The sequence below is a fragment of the Podarcis raffonei genome, chromosome 8 (genome assembly GCF_027172205.1).
Source record: "Podarcis raffonei isolate rPodRaf1 chromosome 8, rPodRaf1.pri, whole genome shotgun sequence".
Taxonomy (NCBI): domain Eukaryota; kingdom Metazoa; phylum Chordata; class Lepidosauria; order Squamata; family Lacertidae; genus Podarcis; species Podarcis raffonei.
In genome coordinates, this window is record NC_070609.1 from 73050310 (window position 1) to 73072785 (window position 22476).

The 22476-nt window shown below is 46.8% G+C and overlaps 1 protein-coding gene across 7 annotated transcripts in view; it reads right to left on the reverse strand.

Moving 5' to 3' along the window:
* Nucleotides 1-3858: 3858 nt before the first annotated feature.
* Nucleotides 3859-22476, reverse strand: part of AGRN (agrin) — a 241442-nt gene continuing 222824 nt past the window's right edge. For 4 of the 7 annotated variants that reach the window (XM_053400804.1, XM_053400803.1, XM_053400805.1 and 1 more), the window contains 7 exons: nucleotides 20516-20632; nucleotides 18971-19160; nucleotides 18050-18137; nucleotides 13648-13680; nucleotides 10209-10433; nucleotides 7064-7167; nucleotides 3859-6118 (listed from right to left, as the gene is read on the reverse strand). In XM_053400804.1, coding sequence (XP_053256779.1) covers nucleotides 5961-6118; nucleotides 7064-7167; nucleotides 10209-10433; nucleotides 13648-13680; nucleotides 18050-18137; nucleotides 18971-19160; nucleotides 20516-20632 — 915 coding nt within the window. In that variant the 3' untranslated portion in view covers nucleotides 3859-5960. The remainder of the gene's footprint in view (nucleotides 6119-7063; nucleotides 7168-10208; nucleotides 10434-13647; nucleotides 13681-18049; nucleotides 18138-18970; nucleotides 19161-20515; nucleotides 20633-22476) is intronic. The other 3 variants (XM_053400806.1, XM_053400807.1, XM_053400810.1) reach the window with 1 other exon arrangement.

The following is a 22476-nucleotide window of genomic DNA, read 5'->3' on the forward strand; positions in this document are numbered from 1 at the left end:
CTAGAAGAGAACCTAGTATCAGTTAATAAACTTTAGGGGGCTGATGATTAATGCTGCTTGGCATTTTTTTACAGGTGGCACAAGTGAAGGCAGAGGCAACACCTTATAGCTGAAGACAGATGCAACAAATGGGGTTTGAACAGTTTTCCTGTCCTCAACAAAAGCACTTTGCCTACGTTATCTTGGTCTTCGCCCACCAGATGTTTCGAACTACAACTCCCATCATCCCTTGCCAGCACTGCATGTGTCTTCACATGCACACCCATTATCTGCCCACAACAGTGATGGCTAAAACCAACTGGCCAAACAAATGGACACACAACCAAAGGCCTATCTAGCGCCACATCTTGCTTCTCACCATGGCTACCAGCAGCTGGTAGGAAGCGAACTACCCCTCCTGTACTCATGATCCCCAAATACTTTATTCAATGATATACTGCCTCTGAACTTGGGGGAGAATATCTAGCTATCGGAGCTGATAGATGAAAGCACTTCCTTTTGGTTGTGGTGGTGGATCTGTCCTGAAACAGATGGACCACACTCTCTTTTAAATGTATGGAAGGGTTTCCATTTTAAAAAAGAAAGAAAGAAAAGAAAAAACCATTTCTGGGGGACTGACATAAAAACTCAATGAGTAATGGTTATTAAACCAGGCTCCCTAACCCAAGTTGAGTCAGGACTGCCATACAAATGCATGATAGAAAATTAAGAAGTGGGTCCCCAAATGCATATTTTGGTTAAAGGTGGGAGCACATCTGCCCTAGAGTGCATCGCTAGAGCATCATCAGCCCACGGAATTCGTACAGCAGGCCGTAAGTCATTTGTTTACCCTAAGAAGCTAACAAACCAAAACAGATGCCAGATGGACATTAAAAAATCAAAACCCTTGTTAAAAAGAAGACCCAAGTGAACAGATCCAAACCTCTATAATTAATCTTTCCTTTTGTAAAAACAGCAGTATTTGGGGGTGTATAAAACATTGCTGAACAGAAAGCCAAAGCTTAATAAATCTTGTTTAGGATGAACCTTATGCCAGATTTTTTTTTTAAAATCATTTTAAAAACCCTGGTTCTTCAGTAATCAGGCTATCGACTGCCAACAACACATTTTGTGCATTTAAATCTGGTGAGGCCAATGGGGGAAACTCCAAATGGTTCTAATAAACATGGCACAAGCCATGCGGCTGTCCCACCAATCTGGACCCAAATTCAAGCTGAATAGTCTCTAAAGAACATTCCTCAGTCACCACCTGAAGACTGAAACAGATGGCAGGATGGGCTTCTCCTCTCTTAAAATGTTATTTCAAAACACTGTTTTGTGTTGCTTTTTAATTGGTAATCCAAATAAAAGTTAGGAAGGTGCTCTTCCAGCTTGGATTCCCCTATCCCTAAGGACCACTGGGGCTGCCCTCATCCCCATCTTCTTTCCCTAGCATTATAGGTACATGCTACACCAAACACGTCACCATAAATGGGAGATTCATGTACCAAAATACCTCAGGTAGTGGAGGCCCTCACTGGTAGGGGGGCATGAATCTGTCCATTTCATCTTATCACCATCTCACTTTTCCAATCTTAAAATTCCATTTCCCTCATCGGTTTGTGATACTTATTTTTTAAAGTCCTCATGAGAATTCCACCAGCCTTTTAGTGTGGATCTTCTCCTAATAGATACATCTTTGTATGCAGTTTTACCTTCGTGTACCTATTTCTGCAAAGCTGCTTTCCCCCTTGCATGTGGCTTTTCACTGGCAGATGCATTTTCAAATGCCCACTTTATCCCAATATATTCATTTTTGTGCAACTGGCTCATTGTTGGGAGAGCTGCGTTGCAAAATCCGAAGCAGCACAGACTTTGAAAGAGGGGCTTCTTTTGGTCCGTGTACTATTTTTGGAAGGTGCCGACAAGGCAAGTTCACCTTTAAATGCCAAGTGAATTGAATTTCTTACTGCATCCAGCCACATTTCCCATGCATATAGCACACCTAACACCAACCTACCTGTGGAGGTGCATGAAGAAACTCCCAACCTGCCTGCATTCTTGTGTAGGCACCACTTGCTATGAATGAAGCCCATTTCATGGTCAGAGATTCCAACATTACCTGCGAGGTTCACCATAGACGCTACCCAGCCCGGACTGGCGATGGATGCCCCACCATCCTTCTGATGGCCCCCTTTTCACAAATCCATCGCACCAATTCAAATGCCACCAGAAATGACCCAGCACAACTTATTTCTGTATTTTGTCCTCGGAGACCAAGAGTCCAAACACAACCACCCCTTTCCAGCAGTCTGGTCTGCTGCACATACACTCCTGCAGCAGCATTTTGGGTGGTTTCCCTTTCACAAAGAAATCCGGCGCACATATGCCAATGTGGGGAAGCACAAATAGGGAGGCATACATACGGCCCGGGAGTATTTGCATTTATCTGGAAAACAGGGAGATGGCAGGCAGGAGCCCACTAAGCCATAGCCCAAAGCACAAGGGTCCCTTGAGCTGGAGCCAGAACCATCACATGCCCTCCCCAACAGTACATTGCCAGTGCAATGATGCTAAATACTAAGGCTACAAAGCAGAAGAGAAATGCCTTTCTTCAGGCCAGAGAGGTGGCCTTTTAAGAGTACAGTGGTACCTCGGGTTAAGTACTTAATTCGTTCTGGAGGTCCGTTCTTAACCTGAAACTGTTCTTAACCTGAAGCACCACTTTAGCTAATGGGGCCTCCTGCTGCTGCCGCACCGCCGGAGCACGATTTCTGTTCTCATCCTGAAGCAAAGTTCTTAACCCGAGGTACTATTTCTGGGTTAGCGGAGTCTGTAACCTAAAGCGTGTGTAACCCGAGGTACCACTGTATGCAGTTCTCCAACAAGATGGAGTGTAAGAGAGAAACAGAAGCAGCTCAAAAGGGCTTGGTTTGCCTCCAGCCTGCTTTAGAGGAATAGGAGCTATCCTTGGTGCTGAGACCACCTCTTTGGGACCAGACCAGGCATTGCATGATTAGGGGCAATGGGGGGGGGGATGTTCTAGCCACTCACCATGGGTGGGAATATAAGAAGCTTTACCCCCCCCCATGCACTCTAAGGGGAACCCAGATCAGATGCCATTGGTGGGCCTGGCTGGGGTGTTTTGGTCCCTGTCAGCTGCTCAAGAGTAGCACCTGCTCACGCAACAGGCCAGGTGCTGTACATGCAGTGTGACTGCCCTCAGCTCATGAAAACGTTGAGCTGTGCTATTCCAGACTTAATTTAGCCATAAATTCTGCTAGCCCTACAGCTACAACCCTTCTGAAACCTGGCAATTCCAAAGCCCATGTTGCATGAGGTAGGGGCATATAAATACCACAATCTGAGAGTGGCAGATAGCTGGAAAGCAATCCAGAATATTCTATTTAAGGGCCTGGTTGAGACTTGCAGCGAGGGCTCCTGGGAGTTGTTCTTTTGGGGGACGGCCACACATGCACATACACACAGAGAACATCTCCAAGGATCGTTTTCCCGCAGTAAGTCTGAGGCCTCAGACCTATTCCTGTCGGTGGGTTGTTGTAAACAACAAAGAGTGGCGAGGCCGCACAGCGTCGAGACATGTCTGGATAAAAATAACGCGTGGAAATAGGTTTCACAGCTGCTCCTGTGCAAGTCCAAGGGGTGTGTGTGTGTGTGCATAGGGTGGGGGGAGTTATTTAAAAAACAAAAGCCAGGTTGCCAACTTGTTAACTCCTCTTTGGGCGGTTCTCTGTGCAGGCCTGTCTTGGGGTGAGGGGTACGTTATCTGCACAGGCTACCCAAACTGTTAGGCAGGATGGCGGCATTCTTTCTTCCCATTTGTGAAGCACCATTAAAAGCCAGGAAAATCTCAGTTATTTAAGTCTTTTTTTATTACATTATTTACCACCAAAGGGGGTGGGCGGAGGGTGCCATTTGAATTTTCTGCCGCAGGCACCCAAAAGACTTGGGGCCACCTCTGAGGCGACTGTGTATGGAATGTACCAGAGAGGCCTTTGGGGTTCGCCGTCCCTCCCAATCTGCCTTTAACATGCACACCTTAGAAATAAGATTCCCTCCCCTCCTCATCCATCAACAGGCCGGCATCCATAAAACACAGCCATGTGGGGGGGGGGGAGTTTGGGAGGGAGACCCAAAGTTAGGCAAGTGGAGTAGAGCACCATAGATATCTGGGAGGGGCTGGTGGGCAGAGTGGCTCCCGCTTGCCCTGTGCTCTGACCCCGCATATGGCGGTTTCCATGGGAAGTGCAGGGCGGTGTACGACCAGAACACAAACTAGATCAGGAACTCAACTGACAGATCTATGAGGTGATCTGGGCAGCAGAATGGCGAGGTTTTCTGACTCCCAATTTTTTTAACCATGGCAAACATCAAAGCTTTTCCCACCAAGGTTAGGTTGCTAAATTGCAGAAAGGGGACTTCTTGTGTGTTGAAAGGGCTTTTGAGCTCAATGTAGTTCTGGAACTCAGAACAAATCCCTAGGCTTTGTCTTTGAGATATTGGGATTTTAGGGGAGGGGACCCCAAAAGCGGATCTTTATGCCTCCATACAAGTCTTTGTGTTATAGAGCACATGGAGACAGGCTATCATCCACAGCCTTTCCAATGGGGGTCCTTTCAAGGTCCTCCAGATGTTGGAACCCTCACCTCCCACCACTCCCCATTGGCATGGCCAATTGTCAGGGAAGACAGGAGCTGTCATCCAACCACATCTGAAGAGACACAGAAGTCTCCCCACTTCCTTCACTAGAGTGTTAAAGCACCCACTTGACCCACAGTTATCAGTTCCAGCATCTTTTTTTGGGGTGGGGTGGGGTGGGAGAGAGGACCCAATCTGAGCTAATGAAGTATAACCAAAAGAAGACTGCTGCTCTTCTCAGTGGTCAACAAAGAATGGATTGGGAAACTCAAGAAGAAGTCACCTTCCAGCCATTGGGAGGACTTGGGTGCTGCCCAGGAGTACTGCCATCCCGTCTCCTCTCTAATCTCTTTAGCCCCCTAATGCAAGATCATAACTCCAGACATTCTTGCAGGAGAGAGGAGAATCCTGCCCCCCCCCCAAGTTCACTTATATGCATTGGAAGTACGTTGAAAGAAAAAATGAGTGTGTGTGAGCGAGAGAGCTTTCCAACCTTTTGTCCACCCTATTTGTGGTTACAAGAAGATAATAGCAAACCTCTTTAAGACTAAAGATAAGGCAAAGACCAGCAGGTGGGTGCCTTGGTTTGAAGGTTTTTGTTCCAACTTCCTTGGACCTCATCAGCAGGCACCCCGTTTCCCCCCACCCACCTAGCGGCCTTCCCCACATGCCCCCTTGCTTGCCCCTCCCTCCAATTGTCCACCCGGCTGTTGCTTCTTTTGTTCAAAGCTGTTATGAAAGAGGACTTCTGGTTTCTGCTCCTTTGAGGGCTTCAGTTCATCGCCTGGGGTCCGGGAGGAATTGTCAAGATTTCCTCCTTGTGGGTGTTAACTTCCAAAGCTGATGTTTTTTAAGAAAAAGTTTCAAGTATGTACGGCATTTACAGCAGAGGATGACGCCTGAAGGCGGGATATAGAAGGTGGGAGCATGTTTGCTCCTTGGTCATTGCCTGGAAGGATTTCTTCTTCTTCTTTTTCTAAATAATAATAATTAAAAAAAAAAACACCCCACAGGGAGGCTTGGCTCCTGCTCAAGAGTCCAACCAGCTTGGATGAGAGAGAACAGTGCACCAAAAAAGTAACCAAAAATGACTCCCCCCAACCCAAAGTTTTATCTTCCGTCTCTTCTTCTTCCTCCTCTTCCTCCTCTTCTTCTTCTCTGCCTCCTCGCTTTCCCCCCTCCCTTCCCCCACAAAAATATAAAAAGCAATAAGTTTACAAAAATAGAAAATAATTACAGCAATAGCCAGAAGGATGAGGGGGGAGGGGGGAGGAAGGGAGGGAGGGAAGGGAGGAGAGAGGGAGGGCGGGCCGCAGGCCATATTATTTGGCTGAGCAGTGTAATATGGTGGGGTTGTTTAAAGCGTCCTCCACCAAGTGCAGTTCTTGACGGTCGACAGTGACGTCTCTTATGCAGCCAACGTAGCCGGTGCTGTAGGCTTTGGGGAGTTTGTGAGCCACGCTGAGCTTCTCTAGTCCTCCTGCAAAAGAGGGCGCAGGTGGGGAAGGGAGAGCAAAGGAGAGGGTTAAGGTGAACTCTCCCCTGGCAACACACCTCTTTCGCTCTGTTCACTCACGTCTCCATCTTCCTCCCCTCCCTTCTGTATCGCTCTCCCCATGCCAAATGTACTATGTATTCCTTGGTGCAGCGACCCGACTCTGTGAAGTGCACATGACAGTAACGTCATTTTTGAAGGAGATCTTCCTTATGGGAAACACAGGACTGCCTTGGAAAGTGGTGGGCTCTCATTCCTTGGGGGCTTTTGAAACAGAGGCTGGATGGCCAGCCGCCTGGGATTCTTTAGCTGTCATTCCTGCATTTCAGGCAGTTGCAATAAATAACCCTTGCGGGGTCATTTCCAACCTCACAGCTATAGGGTTCTATAACTCTCATGCTCTGCACACTCCAAATCATGATGGTGAACCATTTGCAAAAGAATATTTGGAGAGTGTCAGAAGACAGAGGTAAAACTGCCATGTTTCCTCTGAGGAAGATCTTCTTCAAAATGCACTGGGGACAAATGCTCTTTGAACTGAGGCCATCCCTCTTTTTCTTGCTCTGACTTGTATCCAGTGATGGTTCTACTCAGAGTAAACCTGTTCCAATTAATAGACGTGGCTAAGTTAGAATTTAACTAAGTTCTACTCAGAGTTAGACCCACTGAAAAGAACAGGCCTGTTAGTTGCGTCTGTGAACTTCGACGAGTCTACTCTGAGTGGGACCTATTTGGTCACAATACCTTCTCTTTAAAATGCTATGTGCTTTGATGGCGTAACAGTAGCAGCAATTTGGGCCTTTAGTGTGGAGTGTTTTCTTCCACAGTCTACTCTGGAAGCTACCAGGCTACCTGGAGGAAGGGTTTTGCCAGCCAACGCCCTGTGTGGCGGGCAAGTACGCAACTTCGGTTAAGTGGGGTTCAACTCACCCAGCCAAAGAGCCCCGTCTGTGTCCAGCTGAGTTGCTCCAAGAGGCGAGGAGCCTGTGATGGGGGACTCGTTGCCGACCTGCAAGGACCCATCTCGATGCACTCTGCAGAAATAGGGGGAAACGCAAGCAGTTGCTAAAAGGCTCAGGGTTCTGCATGTGTGGAATGTTGGTTCCTACCAGGTGGAGGAAATTTTGCTTTGTTCTCCTTCTTCTAGAGGGATTTGGTTGCCTTGGTGGTAATCGTTTGCCACTCGGTTTCACAGAGACAACCTACCCCCAGTACCTATGACATTTTTCTTTCCTAAACACCCCGCAAACCTTGTAAAAATAAAAACAGTAAACATTGTTTGAACAGCCTGGAGGCATTTTCCTAAAAACGTTGAAATGTTTAAAAACATATTCATTTTGACGGTTTTGCTGAGAGACCAGTTTACCTTTGGGCTCTGTTTCAGCTGTCATTTAGCAGAAGCCATTCTCAGGCTGCAGTAGAGAGAAGGGATGCAAGGCTACTCCATTGGCCTTGCTTAAAAACCAGCTGCTTTTGGCTTTTCTTCCTCTTTATCTATAACTGAGTGGCAGACATCCCATCAGGCTATCCAAACTGCTCCCATCCCAGCTGCTTGTTACAAAGATCTGTAACTTTAAGAACTGGTGCCTGGATTTGCCCCCCCCCCCTCAAAAAATCTCTTTTTCCTTGTGAGTCATATCTTTTAGACACTAAGCCTGAGAGCTGGGACTGTTTGGGTTTCCTTGGCCTGCAAGAAGCTCTGTGAACCTTTTCGACTGAAGAGTGGAGTTAAAGAAAAGTGAAGAATGATTGACTAAGATTGTGTCCTGGTTTTCCTCCCTAATTTCATATATTTCTCATACAAATGCTTATAAAAATTGCAAATAGCAAGTGGCATAGTTAAAGAGGTGTTTCCTTTCTCTCTCACACACAACCGTGGGACAGAATGTGTCTTCTAAAATTATTCTTGCCGTTAGGAATTTTAAGAACTAAGACAATTGGGGTGGGGGGAAATTCTGCTACCTGATTAACTGGGGCATCTATTTCTGAGATGTTTTTGAAGGAACACCTCTTCTAAGATTATTCTGTGATGTTAAGTGTGCATTGCCTGAAAACAAAGTAAAGCCTGCTCTTTGCTTCTGAAATGTTTTTACGCTCCTGGAAATCTAAGAGCACTTGATGAATCAATTACTTGGTTCAAAAAAGCTCGCATGACTCATCAATTAGTATCTCTTTCACTGAATGACAGCCCAGGAAACAAGCCTTCATTTGCATGATTGGTTTCAAGGTTTCAGCTGCCTTCAAGCACCATTTGGGCCCCCTGGATTGAAGGTGGGGAAGACGGTTCTAATAACTACAAGCCCCACTGCAGGCTCCTCCCCAATCTAGCCAATTCATGGACCCTCCTTGCCTTCTAAATGGAGCAGCTAAGGCATGGGTAGACAAACTAAGGCCCAGGGGCCAGATCTGGCCCAATCACCTTCTAAATCCGGCCAGCAGTGTGTTTTTCCATGAGTAGAATGTGTTCTTTTATTTAAAATGCATCTCTGGGTTATTTGTGGGGCATAGGAATTTGTTCATTTCCCCAAAAAATATAGTCTGGCCCCCCACAAGGTCCCCCCTGCACAGTGGACCGGCCCCCTGCTGAAAAGGTTTGCTGACCCCTGAGCTAAGTAAGGAGAGGGTGCCACATAAGGTCAGAGGATAAGCTCCTCTCTCTCCCTTGCCCCATGTTATTCAAGCACACACACCCCCATCACTCCATCCTGGACCTCAAAAGGCAGCTGCAGAACCCACCCCCTCCGCTTTAGGTATCCCAGCCACACATCTGAGATAAAAATAAAAACCCAGAGGTGGGCGGGGAAAATAAGATGTTCATGGGGGTGGACTGCCAAAGCCATCGGCATTACAACGCAGTGGAAGGGACTTTTTGCTTGACCCTTCGGGACCTCTTCCTAGAGCCCAGGGTGGACAAGTCTAGGCATGATCTGCCCAAAGGCAGCCTGAGTCACCCGAGGATTATTTTTGTTTGTGTGTGCATGACCTGCCAAGCTCTAGGGGTGACCCTTTGCTTCCTTAGCCTCACATGGTGCAGAGGAAAGGAGGAACATTATCTGGGATCGGGAACACCATGGCAGGAAGGGACAAGGGCTGTGGGTTCAGTGGCAGAGCTCCTGCTTTGTTTGCAGAAGGTCCCAGGTTTGATCCCTGACATCTCCAAGTAGGGCTGGGGAAGACTTCTGCCCGAGACCCCTGAGAGCGATTGCTAGTCATCTGGACTACTTGAAATAGGCTGGACAAAGGACTTTCAGAATTTGCTTGAAAAGAATGGCAATTCCATTTCAGGCAATGTTGCCAGTGCAGACTGTATTGAGCTAGATGGATTAATGGTCTGACTTGGCATAAAGCAGCTTATGTTGCCATTGTTTTCACTACTACTATATCCCATCCTTACTAGAATAATAGAACTCTAGAGTTGGAGGGTTCCCCAAGGGTCATCTAGTCCAACCCCTGCAATGCAGGAATAACTGCTCAATCAGGTAGAGCCCAGGATGGCGGACTAGTTGCCAGTTTGTTACTGGTTTCTGTAAAGCTGCTCACACCAGTGTTTAAAGCCCTAGATGACTCAGGCCACAAACAGCTGAAAGATCTCCGTCCTGACTCAAACTACTGCATTTCCATTCTTCACATAACTTCTGAAGTTATGGCAACTTACCCCGAGTCAGATCATAGGCTCTATCTAGCTCAGTATTCTCTACACTGACTGGCAGCAGCTCTCCAGAGTTTCAGACAGGGAACCTTTCCTAGTCCTAACTTGGCATGCCAGGACTAAACGTGTGACGTTTGACATTCAAAACCAGTACTCTGCTGTTGAACTCCAGCAGGTTGATTGTGATCTACTGGTCAATTGCGGGGTGTCCCTGGTCAATCGTGGGACCCTGATGCCCCTGCAAACAACTTTGGCTCCTCCTCTGGTCAATACAATGTGCAGAGCACTGCCAGTGTCTTTTTAGTGGGACCAGATCGCAGTCTCTCAGAAGTTGGACATCCCTGAACTACAGTATCTTCCTGAAGGTTGAAGGAAGAGGTTGAGAAATAATACGGTGAGCAAGCATTCTCCCCAAGTGTCCCTCACCTGTATGCTTTGATTTGGATCCACTGGTTTGTGTTGACTGGGACAGTAGAACGCAGAACCATAGGCTTGGAGCCAAGGTCATAGGTCATCTGTACGCGGCCGTCCACAATGGCCAAAGCAATGTAATCTGAACGCTCCAGCCCTTTCCCGCTCCAGAGGATGAGGCCTTGCGTGGCTTCGGTCTTGATGCTCAGCTCAAAGTGGTTCGACTGCAAGGCCTTCTCACTGCATGGAGATAAATTGGGGTGTCAGATTCTGAGATGGGGGGGAGGGATCTCCCCACTCCTTGTACGCCCACATAATGACACAAGGAGGGAGAGCTGCATTCTTGATGGATGAGTGGCTGGTGCTGAGTCCCAGTTCTCAGCGCTGTTTCAACGGTGTACGCCAATTTGAGGTGGAAGCATCACCAGGTGACAACATCCATTCAGAAAACGGGGTGGAGTTCGCATTCTGAAGAACGCTACAAAAGGACACCCCGTTTCACCTTGTAGACTACTAAGGCAACCAAACCACGGAGAAAGTCCCATATTTTTCTAGCTCAGGCCTAATATCTGAGAAGGAAATAAGGTTGCTTTGACAAGCGTATAGAAGGCCTATAGGCTTTAGAAGGGTTTTTTCAAGCTTCAACTGCCACAAAGACGCACATGTACCACGCATGTACCACACAACACGAGACACACGACAGCATGGAAAAGAAGAGTGTTTTATCCCCCAACAGACACAGGATAGAAATAGGTGGCCAGTGGCTGTTGGTGAATTCCACATTGAAACAAATTCAGAAGCTTTTAGAAAAGTGGGGGAGAATTTACTGAATTGCGAGGCGAGCAGTTCTAGAAAATTATGGGTTCTATCCAACTACTTTTTACTTAAAGGAGACCCATTGAAATTAATGGAGCTTAGCTAGCCATCTTTATTCATTTCAATGGGTTTGTTCCACGTAGGACCAATTTTGGATAGGACCAAATGTTGAGGTGCTCATTGTTCAGTGGGGTGGGGCAGGATTCCTCCTTTTTTATAATATTGGAGAATGACCACTTCTAGCAGATAATGTTTTATTATTTTGATGTTTCGTTTTAAACTTTTGCATTTGCGTTTCTTTAAAAAGACAACAACATTTAAGTCACTCTGATACATTTCATGTAGTGAGTGACAAATAAATGTAATAAATAACAGTAGGTTAACTGTGTGTTAACTCAAGAGTATAACCACTGAAATTAATGGACCTACATCGGTCATGTCCACTGATTCAAAGAGGTCTATTCTGAGTAGGATTAACACCAGCTATGACCCAATAATACCAAATGACCTGAAAGGAGTTCTAACACCCTTTATAAATACGGCCACTAAAAATGTGTGCAATGCTTCAAGTATTTTTAACGAGGAGGACACTAGCCCATAAAGAAGTCTGTCAACGGCTCTTAGCTAAATGGAGCTTGTGTGTCCAGAAGCTGTTAACTAAATACCCAAGATGGACAGCCAACAGGCCTTAAAGCCATTCATGTGAGCTACCCAGGGGGCAGTGGAGGGAAGTGGTGGCTGCTGTACTCAGGTTTTCCTCTCAGGCTCCCCAGGAGGTTGGCCTAGGTGAGCCTTCGGCCTGTCCCAGCTGGCTCCACTTATATTATTTTTGAGTCAGGTAGGGTGAAGGACAGGATGCCCTGAGCCAGAGCCAATCACAGGCAGAACTGACTAATTCTAGGTCTTCCTCCTCATCCTCTTCCTCCTCCCTGCTAAGTTCTACAAGGGTGACACTGAAGCTAAGGAGGTAGAAGCTGGCAGGCAAGGCCACCCCCAGGACTGGAGGGACACAAGAAGGCAGGATGCTGGCATCTGGATGAGGTCGGGGGCAGTGCCAGCCTCAACTGTCAGGGATGCCCAGTTGTATTCAACTAACTCCTACTCAGAGTATACCCACTGGAAGTAATGAACCCAAGTTAGCCACTCGCATTAACTTCAATGGGTCTACTTTGAGTAGGACTGGCACTGGATACAACCATGGATGCTGCTCTAGATTGTGGTCTGATTCATCAGGGCCCTTCTTCTGTTCTTAAAACAGCATCTGGGAATAAGGCAAGAGGAAAACCTGAATGCCATCTCTGACTCTGCTGCCAGCTAGTCCAGGAAGGAGTGGCTACTATGCCATGCTTAGATCCTCACTTGGCTGATTTCTGTTTGAGATGGATGCTGGCTTTAATTTATCTGTTGCGTGAATGGAATTGAGAACCTCTTAATTTGATTCTTCTCATTTGTTCTGGCCTCGGCAGATAACAGCTTTATTAAGGATGATAGGATGCACATTGCTGGTCCCCACCCCCCAGCCTTTCCTTTCTTAATTAATTTATTATTATTTTTTTGCAAGTTATCTGGATTAGCTTGTTACGGCAATCTAGTAATTGAAACCAAGCTCCCAAATGTTGCTAAGCTGTTTGGATTGTCAACTGCCAAGTCCCACTCAGCCAGAGAGCAGGCCCGCTGAAATTAATGGCCCTGAGTTCATCGCCTCCATTAATTTTAAAGGGTCTACACTGAGTAGGACTAGCATCGGTCCCAACCCTTTTATCTTTTTGAGTGGGGAGCTCTGCAGCAGTGCACCATGTGACAGCAACTGGTCTGCAATTGTGACTGCCACAACCCCATTTTACCGGGTAAGCTTCATACTTGTGAAACCTGCACAGAGATTAAGACTAGCAATGGCTGATCCAATAGGGCTCTTCTTACACCCTTTAGTGGAATATTTAGATTTTTAGAGCAGGTATGGGGAACTGGTGGCCCTCCAGATGTTGCTGGACTACAACTCCCACCATCCCTGGCCACCAGCTGTGTAGCTGGGGCTGTTGGGAGCTGGAGTCCACAATATCTGGAAGGCCATAGATATCCTCCCACCACACAACTGCTTTAGAGATATGGAAGGATGGGGTGTCATTTCAATGGACCAGCTGTTCCCTCTGCCCTGGTGGAACGTAGGAAGCTAAGGACCCAGGTTCCCTCCACAGAGTCTCTGGCTTGAGATCCCTGGTGCTTTTCAATAACTGGGAAATTTGGATCATGTCAGCTCTTGTTACTCTGAATCAGGTAAACCGTTCTGTGCAAACCCTGCTCTCAAAGCTCAGAAATGAAAGACATGAACATCTGATTTTTTTTCTCCTCCTTGTTTTGAACATGATGACCATGTTCAAAACAAGGGGGGAGGAACATGGAAAAAGGGCGTCTCAAAATGAGCTCATGGGTAAAGCGCTCTTGCTGAGCTAGGTTCGGCTGTGTGCTCTCTGCGATTTATTCATTTTTAGGCCCTTGGTGATTATTATTATTAAGATATAACAATGCAGCAATCATGCAGAGCAAAGCGGAATGCAGAGGAGATTTTTAAAAGGTGAAGAAATGGTGGCAGCGGAAGCAAACATCTGGACACCAGAGCAGAAGCCTTGCTGACACTCACCTGATATCCAGAGGGTAGTCCAGAGCATCAGGACTTAGAAGCAGGAAGAAAGGGGAGGCATGCAATAAGCGCCCAAGGCAAACAGTGAGAAGTGGCCAGTCCCTGCGAAACCTCTGAGAGATCCCAGCAGCTCTTTCTAAATGCAGGGCTGTGTCTAGCCTTAGCCCTCCTCATTGGAATTAATGGAGACCGCTAACCTAGGTCCATTAATTTCAATGGGGTCTTTAAAGGACTTTAAAGTTTGGATGTAACCCAGCGATGTGAGATCTTTGCAAATGAGAAATGTAGTACCACGGGGCAACGCAATGGGTTTCTGCACATCCTGAAATAATAGCCCCTTAAGCTTGTTTGCAACAGCTAAGGGATAATCATCGGAGGCAGAAGTGAGAGGCTTCTGCCCTGGATTTGTTTACATGATCAAGTGGTTGGAACATGATGAAGAATTAAGGGCCTCTATCTCTTTGTTAAATAAAGGCTCGTGACATAGCTTCATTATGTTTGTTCACACGATCAGTTATGAGATAACAAACCCTTGAAGTCACTTTAGTCTGGGGTTAGTTGGGGGGGGGGAGTCGCAAGAGGTTAAACCAGGGCAGGGAGTGGAAAGCAAAGGAAAGAGCCTCAAACCCACCCACCCCGATTAATTAGGGGCTCGATTTCAAATCAGAGTAAGTGACCACATGTACAGCAGCGTATTATTATCTCAGGTATGCAGAAGGGGGTTTCTTTCAAACCAATGCAAGCATGCGGTGGCTTCAGAGTGATTCGACATTCCAAGTAAAAGGGATGGACCAGAGTTGCCTGCCCATGTAAAACAACAAAGCTTGTTTCAGAAAAAAAGAACAACCCCAAACCAGCCGTTTTTTAAACAACCTGTGATGTCTCTGATTATGTAAGGCAACCTCAGCAACTATAACTACCTGCTGGTCCCACTTTTTAACCAGAACACAAGGGCACCTTGAGGGTTTTTGATTTTTTTGGAAAACACATTTTCAATTCCAGAGATATAACAGAGATTTGCTATTTTTTCCTTTCTGGAATGGGATCTGAGGTCCACCATGGTAGTTTTCATCTGCAAAGATTGTACAGAGACCCTTAACCCCTGCTAAAGCTGGGTCACAGCTGTCAAGTCATCTCGTTCAATGTGATTTGGTGAACAATTTCTTTCTTCTTCTTCTTAATGTTGTAGAGGAGCAGCGAGGTGGGGGGGACCATGATGGATTGTCAACATACTGAAAATCTTTCACTCACTTCTCTCTTTATATGTATTTGAAGTGTTTCTATATATAAAGGAATAAAGTAACATTCCACTGTATTTGTTCTGGATCCAATTTTCAACAATTGGTTAGACTTTGTGTGTGTGCCTCTCTTTTAAAAAGTCCTTTAGATGTCACAGATGTAGAAAAGCAACTGTGTGATTACTTAGGAGATCCACAGAGGCCCCAACCTATATATGTGTATAATGCCCTGATTCTGAAACAATGTTAGTTTTAATTCAGGTCACTAGTCCTCATGGGGAAAACTGCCACAACAAGATAATAAGGCCCATTGTTAAGGGGTGGCATTTCAGATTTGGTGTTTTAGTGCATGAAGAGTTGGAATTCCCTCACTCCAGCCTGTTAGGCCCTTGCATGGATCTGAAGTCCTCACAGAAGGTGTCCAGCCAAACAGTTCTGCTACTGCAATGAGTTTTAGGTGTGCAATGGAGCTTCCCCCCCTCCCTTCTGCCCCCCCTTGCAGGCCCTGTAAATTTGCTGCAGATTTACAGGGCACACAGGAGAGGCTGGGGAAGCACCATGGCACAGCTAAAACTCCTGGAAGGATTAAACACTCACCATCTCTTATGCAATGGTCAGAAGACCTTAATGTCTCGTTTACTGATTTTCAGTGTACAGTGGTACCTCGAGTTATAAATGCCTCAGGTTACAAACGCTTCAGGTTACAAACTCCGCTAACCTGGAAGAGTTACCTCGAGTTGAGAACTTTGCCCCAGGATGAGAACAAAAATTGTGTGCTGGCGGCACAGTGGCAGCAAGAGTCCCCATTAGCGAAAGCACACCTCTAGTTAAGAACAGTTTCAGGTTAAGAATGGACCTCCAGAATGAATTAAGTTTGTAACTACAGGTACCACTGCATTGTGAACGTGAGCTGACAAACCCAGCGATTGTTTCGTTTTCCCTTTTTTGTGCATTTCCCCCCTTTCCAACAATAAATTCTCACTAAGAAACAAATGTTTTAAAACTCCTTGTGTTAGTGGAACCGTTTAGCTGGGATAACCCCCCCCTTTGTTTTTTTGCTCAGTGAGCTGCTGAAAAAATTCAGACTACGGCTCTCTTTTGCATAACCTATGCCTTGGCATATTTCCTGGGTGCTGGGAATGGGGTAAGGATGACAGGCAGCTCTGGTGCTGTGGCTTAAGTCTAATACAGTGCACACATCTGTGTAAAGTGAAGGTGTGGGTGTTCCCCCTGTAGGACCACCTGTCCCCTGTCCCCCCACTCCAAGAAGGCTCACTATCAGTTCTTATTCCCAAGTGAACGGTGGTGGTGACTGAGTGACGTGGTTGGGGTTGGGGTTGGTAGGCGGCAGGATGGTTGATGTGAGATGGTGATTACAGAAGGTGGGAGGGCGAGGAAGGAGATCTACTTACGCTGGGATCTCATTGGTCAGTTGGCTTGAAAACAAAGAAACAAAGACATTCAGGACGCAGAGAGCGAGAGAGAAAGTGAGGTGACAGACAAGACAAGAGAGCACAAGTAAGAAAGAAACATAGGGTTGTATCCAACTTTAGTCCTAATCCAAGTATTATTGCTGTGACAATGAGTGTATTTGTTATTCATCCTTCACCCAAATGCCCTAGGGCAAACTCCTTTAAAAACGAACTGTGGGCTGTACACACACACACACACACACACACACACACACACACACACCTCTTAGGTGTCAAAGGCCAGGATAAGGAGATGCACCTTTAAAGGTAAAGGTAAAGGTAAAGGGACCCCTGACCATCAGGTCCAGTCGCGGACAACTCTGGGGTTGTGGCGCTCATCTCGCTTTACTGGTCATGTGGCCAGCATGACAAAGCCGCTTCTGGCAAACCAGAGCAGCACATGGAGACGCCATTTACCTTCCCGCCAGAGCCGTACCTATTTATCTACTTGCACTGCTTGCTTTTGAACTGCTAGGTTGGCAGGAGCAGGGACCAAGCAACGGGAGTTCACCCCGTCGCAGGGATTCGAACCGCCGACCTTCTGATCAGCAAGCCCTAGGCTCTGTGGTTTAGACCACAGCGCCACCCATCTTTAGCATATGGCAAAACTCCATAATAGGAATGAGAGACACCTCTGCAGGGTGGAGTTCCACAGCCTAGGGGCTGCCACAGAGAAGGCCCTCTCCTGTGCTGCCACCCCTTATGCTTCCGAGGGCAGGGCAACTACCAAGAGGGCCTTCTGTGCTGATCTGGAGAGGGTCTGTAGGGAAGGAGGCAGTGTTTCCGATAGACTCATTGAAATTTACTATTTTATTTTATTTGTACCCTGCCCTTCCCCCCAAAGCAGCCCAGAGGGGCAAACAAGAAGTCATAAAAAAATTAAATGCCTTAAAAACAATTCCAGTACAGATGCAGACTGGGAAAGATCTCTTTCCTAAAAGGCTTGTTGGAAGGGGAAGGTCTTTCATAGGTGCCCAAAAGGCAACAGAAACGACGCCTGTCTCATATTTAAGAGGAGGGAATTTTAAAGGGTAGGTGCCACCACACTATTAATGCTCACGATGAGCATAGCCCCAAGTTTAGCGGGTAGGAGTAAAACTTAGTTGGATACAACCCATTGCAGTCTCCAAAGGGGTGACCAAAAACCAGAGGTGGGTCCAATGCCCAGAGCCCAGAAGAAACACACATAAAAGAAGCCCCTGCCCCCAAATGGGTTGCAGAGATGTGTGGTACAGGAGCCAAGATTAAAGACACACAAAAATGTTATTCATGAGACAAGAGAATACACACACACACACACACACACACAAAGGTGGGCAGACAGGAGGGCTGGGATTAGGAGGGGATCTTATTGTGCTGCTTTCTTCTGTCACAGCTGAATGAAACTTCCATGTAATGCTGGGGATAAAGAACTATCAGGGACCAGTAGTCAGATTCCTCTTCCATCAGATGATGGATGAACCTGAAGGGCACACGGAGGCACTGCTGCCAGAAGAACCTGTAGGGCCAGTGCCCCACTCCTCCCTGGCCTGAGGATGTGGCGCTGCCACCCTCTGACTCCACTGTAGAAGACCCTGGGGTTCTTCCCCACTCCTCCAGTTCAGACGGTTAATTGTTAAGCTCTGAGTTCAGTTCCTGCCAACAGGCTTGTTTTTCTACCCCCGCTTTGTTAATCCAAAGAAAAGGCATTACCTTTTGGTCACAGCATTGTGGTATTCTATGTAGGTCCTGCCATCGAAAGCAATGGCCTCCGCGTCTCCTGCCGCCTTCTCAGTGATGACTGGGGGAGGAAGAAGAAGATGAAGAAGGCAGATTGGTTATGATCGACCAACATTCAGCTCCACTTAATGACTCCCACTGGCAACTGCTGCTGCTGCTTCTAGTAAGATTTTATTAGAGCTTTTTTCATAAGACAGTAAAAGACAAAAGAAACTAATCTTAATAAAAACAAAAACAGAGCAAAAAAGAGGGGGGGAGGAAAACACAGAATCCTCTATCAAAAGTAGCTCTTAACCCTTGTCACTCACAGAAAGTGGTGGACCCTCCCAGCTCTCACCTGGGAGCTTCCTTTCCCCTTCCCAGTCTCTTACTCTGGGAGATCTTCACTTCCCTGCCTCTCACTCAGGGTTCTTCCAAGAACCATCCACCACCTTCATGTGTGTGTAATCCTCGGACCCCAATAACGGCCCAGAGCAGAGGACACAAAGAAGAATAAAGAAAAGAAAGGAAAGAGAGGAAAACGGCTTCTGATTTTCTGTTTGTCAAAGAAATTACAGTCGTACCTTGGTTCTCGAACCGAATCCGTTCCGGAAGTCCGTTCGACTTCTGAAAACGTTTGAAAACCAAGGCACGGCTTTCGATTGGCTGCAGGAGCTTCCTGCACTCAATCGGAAGCCGTGGTAGCCGCGTCGGAGATTCAGGTTCCAAAGAACGTTCCCAAACCAGAAAACTCACTTCCGGGTTCGTGGCATTCGGGAGCCAAAATGTTTGAGTCGCAAGGCATTCGAGAACCAAGGTACAACTCTAGGATGACATCCAACTATTCTACTTTCTGTTAAGCAGCGTTTTTCTGGTCTTCACCGGCAACTTCTAGCACGAGTGAGAGAGCCGCACCTTTCTCGCAGTGCACCCCGAAGGAGCCCCTCTGGCATGTGCACTCGTAGCTTTCCATGCGAGGACTACACATCCCCCCATTCTGGCAAGGGCTGGGCTTCTGGATGCACGGATGGGAGCGGAAGGAAGAGATCTCGACGGCACCACGGATGTTCTCTTCCTTCAGAATTGGGACGCTTTTTATAGAAATCTGAGCGGGTAGGGAGGAAAAAAGAAGAAACAAAAGAATCAGGGTGAGTTTTATTTTATTTTTAAATTAAAAGCCAGGGACACCTTGCCAGAGAATGAGGAAACCCAGTGATTTTTGCAGGCTTCTTACTTTATTTCGTTTATGATTCGCTTCCCACATCTCGCAGCAATCTAACAATAAAAGGATATTTGCGAAAAGTTTCTGGTCCAATGCAGACTGGGGTGTGGATCTCCCTTGTAAAAGGCTCGCTGAGAAACGAAGGTCTTCAGTAGCCATCAGAAAGACAACAGATTCTGTGTCTGTCTGACATCTCCAAATGGGAGGGAGGTAGGTGCCTCCAACCTGAAGGGCTGGCTTGTACCAAGTATGGATTAGACCTTCTGATGAGATGGTATCTGCAGGGCCCCCCCTCCTGCAGAGCACAGTGATGGGTTGGATATATAAGAGTTAGGACAGTCTTCTAGGCATCCTTTTAGGTACCCGGCTTTGGACACATGTGCAGGTTAACCAAGTCTTAGCACCGCAGAGACAGAATAGGCCTTAGAGGTCAATTCAGAGAGTGCAATAATGTCTCCCCTTAATCTTCTCTTCTCCAAGTTAAGGAGATCCCGTTTCTTTAAACTATTTCTCGCAGGACTTACTTTCCATAATTCTGCCCATCTTTGTTGCCCTCCTGTGAACCTGCTCCAATTGGTTTATGCTCTTCTTGGAAAGGGTTCAGAGGAGGGCAAGGAAGACTGCCAGGTTCTGCAAATGAGCCCCCAAGGAGATGAAAAAAAGGTGTTTATTTTTAATGGATGGTATCTCTAGTAAAAATGGATTGTGAGCATTTTCCACCAGGCAACAGAGCCAGGGATCCTCCTATAGGTGTTTAGGAGATTTCAATGTGAAACCATAACTTTTTTGACACACAAGAAGGATGAGAAGTCTCAGGCCGCCCAGGTCTCTCTGTCTGACGTTTGAGACTCTCCCCAGGGCACACCCCTGCACCAACTCTGATTCACACCCTCACTGAGTGTTTTTGCCTGGCTGGGATGTGTCCTTGAGCCTTTTGCTTCCCTGGATGGAGAACAGAGAGGGGTGTGTGTGAGTGTGGGTAGAAACTAGCTTCCTGAACACATAAATTACATTCATTGCTCCACCCACTTTTGCCTCTGGCATGTGGCCCTATGAAAGTTGTTCAGAAGGGAATGTGGCCCTTGGGCTCAAAAAAAAAGTTTCCTTATGCCAGAGGGACAATAATATCTTATTAAATGATGCACACACACCACAAGTGGCCGCAAACACAAACTACGTAGCCTTGATCTCATCCCATGAGGAGCACTACCGATTGACAGGGATCATATATGCCTCACCCTCTGGATGGCACCATCAAAGCTGGTGGAAATAGCCGCAGCACGGGCGAGCTTGCTGAAGTCAGGTGCTCCCCCAACGTAGAGGGGTTCTTTCAGGTTAAGGGAGGTGTGAGGAAGCTGGATGGGCGGGGAGAAGGGGAAAGAAAAACACACAGTGAGAAAGGAGAAGACCCAGGTTGTAACTCATATCCCTCTCCGTCCTGGGACAGAGAAGGAAGCAAGAACCAGAGCTGGGCAACCTCAGGCCTGGAGGCCAAATGTGGCTCCTACCTGGCCCCTGGAACTCTCCTCCAAGCCAGATCTCAATTCCCCTCCCACAGTGGTTTGGCAATCAATTCCTCTTCCCAGGAAACTCTGGGAATTGTAGCTCTGTGAGGGGAAATGTGGTCTCTGAGCAACTCTCAGCACCCTTAATGAACTACAGCCCCAGGATCCATCCATATATCACACAGAGGGGGACTCAGACATGAAGCCACAGAGGAAAGGCACCCACCCCCCAGCCCTTTCCTTCCAGGCTTCTACTGTCCCCATTGTGAGTCATGGCATCAAAGCCACCTCTGGTTGCGTTAAAAAGGCTAAATCTAATGCACAATAATATTAAAAAATGGAGAAATGGCCAAGCTTTCTGGGGGAAATGTAGGGTGAGTGGAGAGGAGAAAGAAACAAACAAAATAGTTAATGAACTTAATGACTCCTTAAAAATAAAAAAGGGAGGAGGAGGAGGAGGAGGAGAAGCTATTCTAACAAAATGAAAAACCAACAGGTGATTTTTGTAAGATGGAACAGGCAGGCAGGCGATGATAAATTACTGGCGGCTGGATGGAGAAGTGAAGAGAGCGACAGGGTTTGGGCGGAGGGATGAGCCAGTGTCGGGTGAGATGGTAATGAGGACCGTCATACTTATCTTTACCTTACGGGATTTCTGAAATCCAGACAGCAGGGAGGAGAAAGGGGTGGGTGGGGGAGAAGGAAGAAACACAAACAAAAATCAAAAAGAAAGACGGAGAGAGAAAGAGACAAAAGAAAAGATCAGTGCAATAACATCACCAGGCAGAAAAGAGTCACACAAGATACAAGCGGCAACCCTGTCCCCTGGTTAGCGGGCCGTTGGCAGAGTAAAAGGTACAGAGCAGAGCAGGGGGCACAGAGAAGGAGCAGGTGCAGCTCTGATAAGACACGAGGCAGCAGCTCTTTCAAAAAGGAAGCTTTAAAGCTGGGAAGAGGAGAAAAAGGAGCATGTGTAAAAGATCAGACACAAGCCACAGGCCTATCGGTTTGCTGTTCTGCACAGTTTTATTCTGCAGCTTCCCCTTTTGGAGGTGTGTTTCCTTCCCAGAATTAAAAGGAAGGGTGGGGAGAAACCATTGTGTTTCAGATAACTAGGCTAAGCTTGGAGACAGGGGTCAAAGGCTGGTGTTTTGAAAGTAGAAATGGGCATGGTGTATACCTTGGTCTGTTCAACGACGACAACAACAAAACCCACCTTATGTACAGGGGACCTTTTTCATTACAAATTCTTCTTGCGTACCACAGAGGATTCTGGGAAGGTTCTAGGGCATGTGCTTAGTATGCGGAGTGGGTGTGCCAGACAGCTGGAAATACTTAGCTGGACGGAGCGATGCAAACAGCACTAGTGATTTCAGATGCGTAGGGAGAAAATTGAGATGGAGTGCAGGTGGCATAAAGGAGGCGACCAAAAAGATGAAAGCATGAGAGGATCTTTCTTACATGGAAAACTTACAATTTTTGGGAGAGATTGAGTGAAGATGGGAAGTGGCAGGACATGATTCAGTTTTATATATTTATGATTGGTTCACAGGTTCTCTCACCAGACGTCAGGAGTCAACCAGTGAAATGAATAGTCAGTAGATTACAGACAGGCAAGAGAAAATGTCCCCTCTCATGATGTAATTTACTTATGCCATGTGCTGATAATGACTACTGATTTAGCTAGCTTCAAA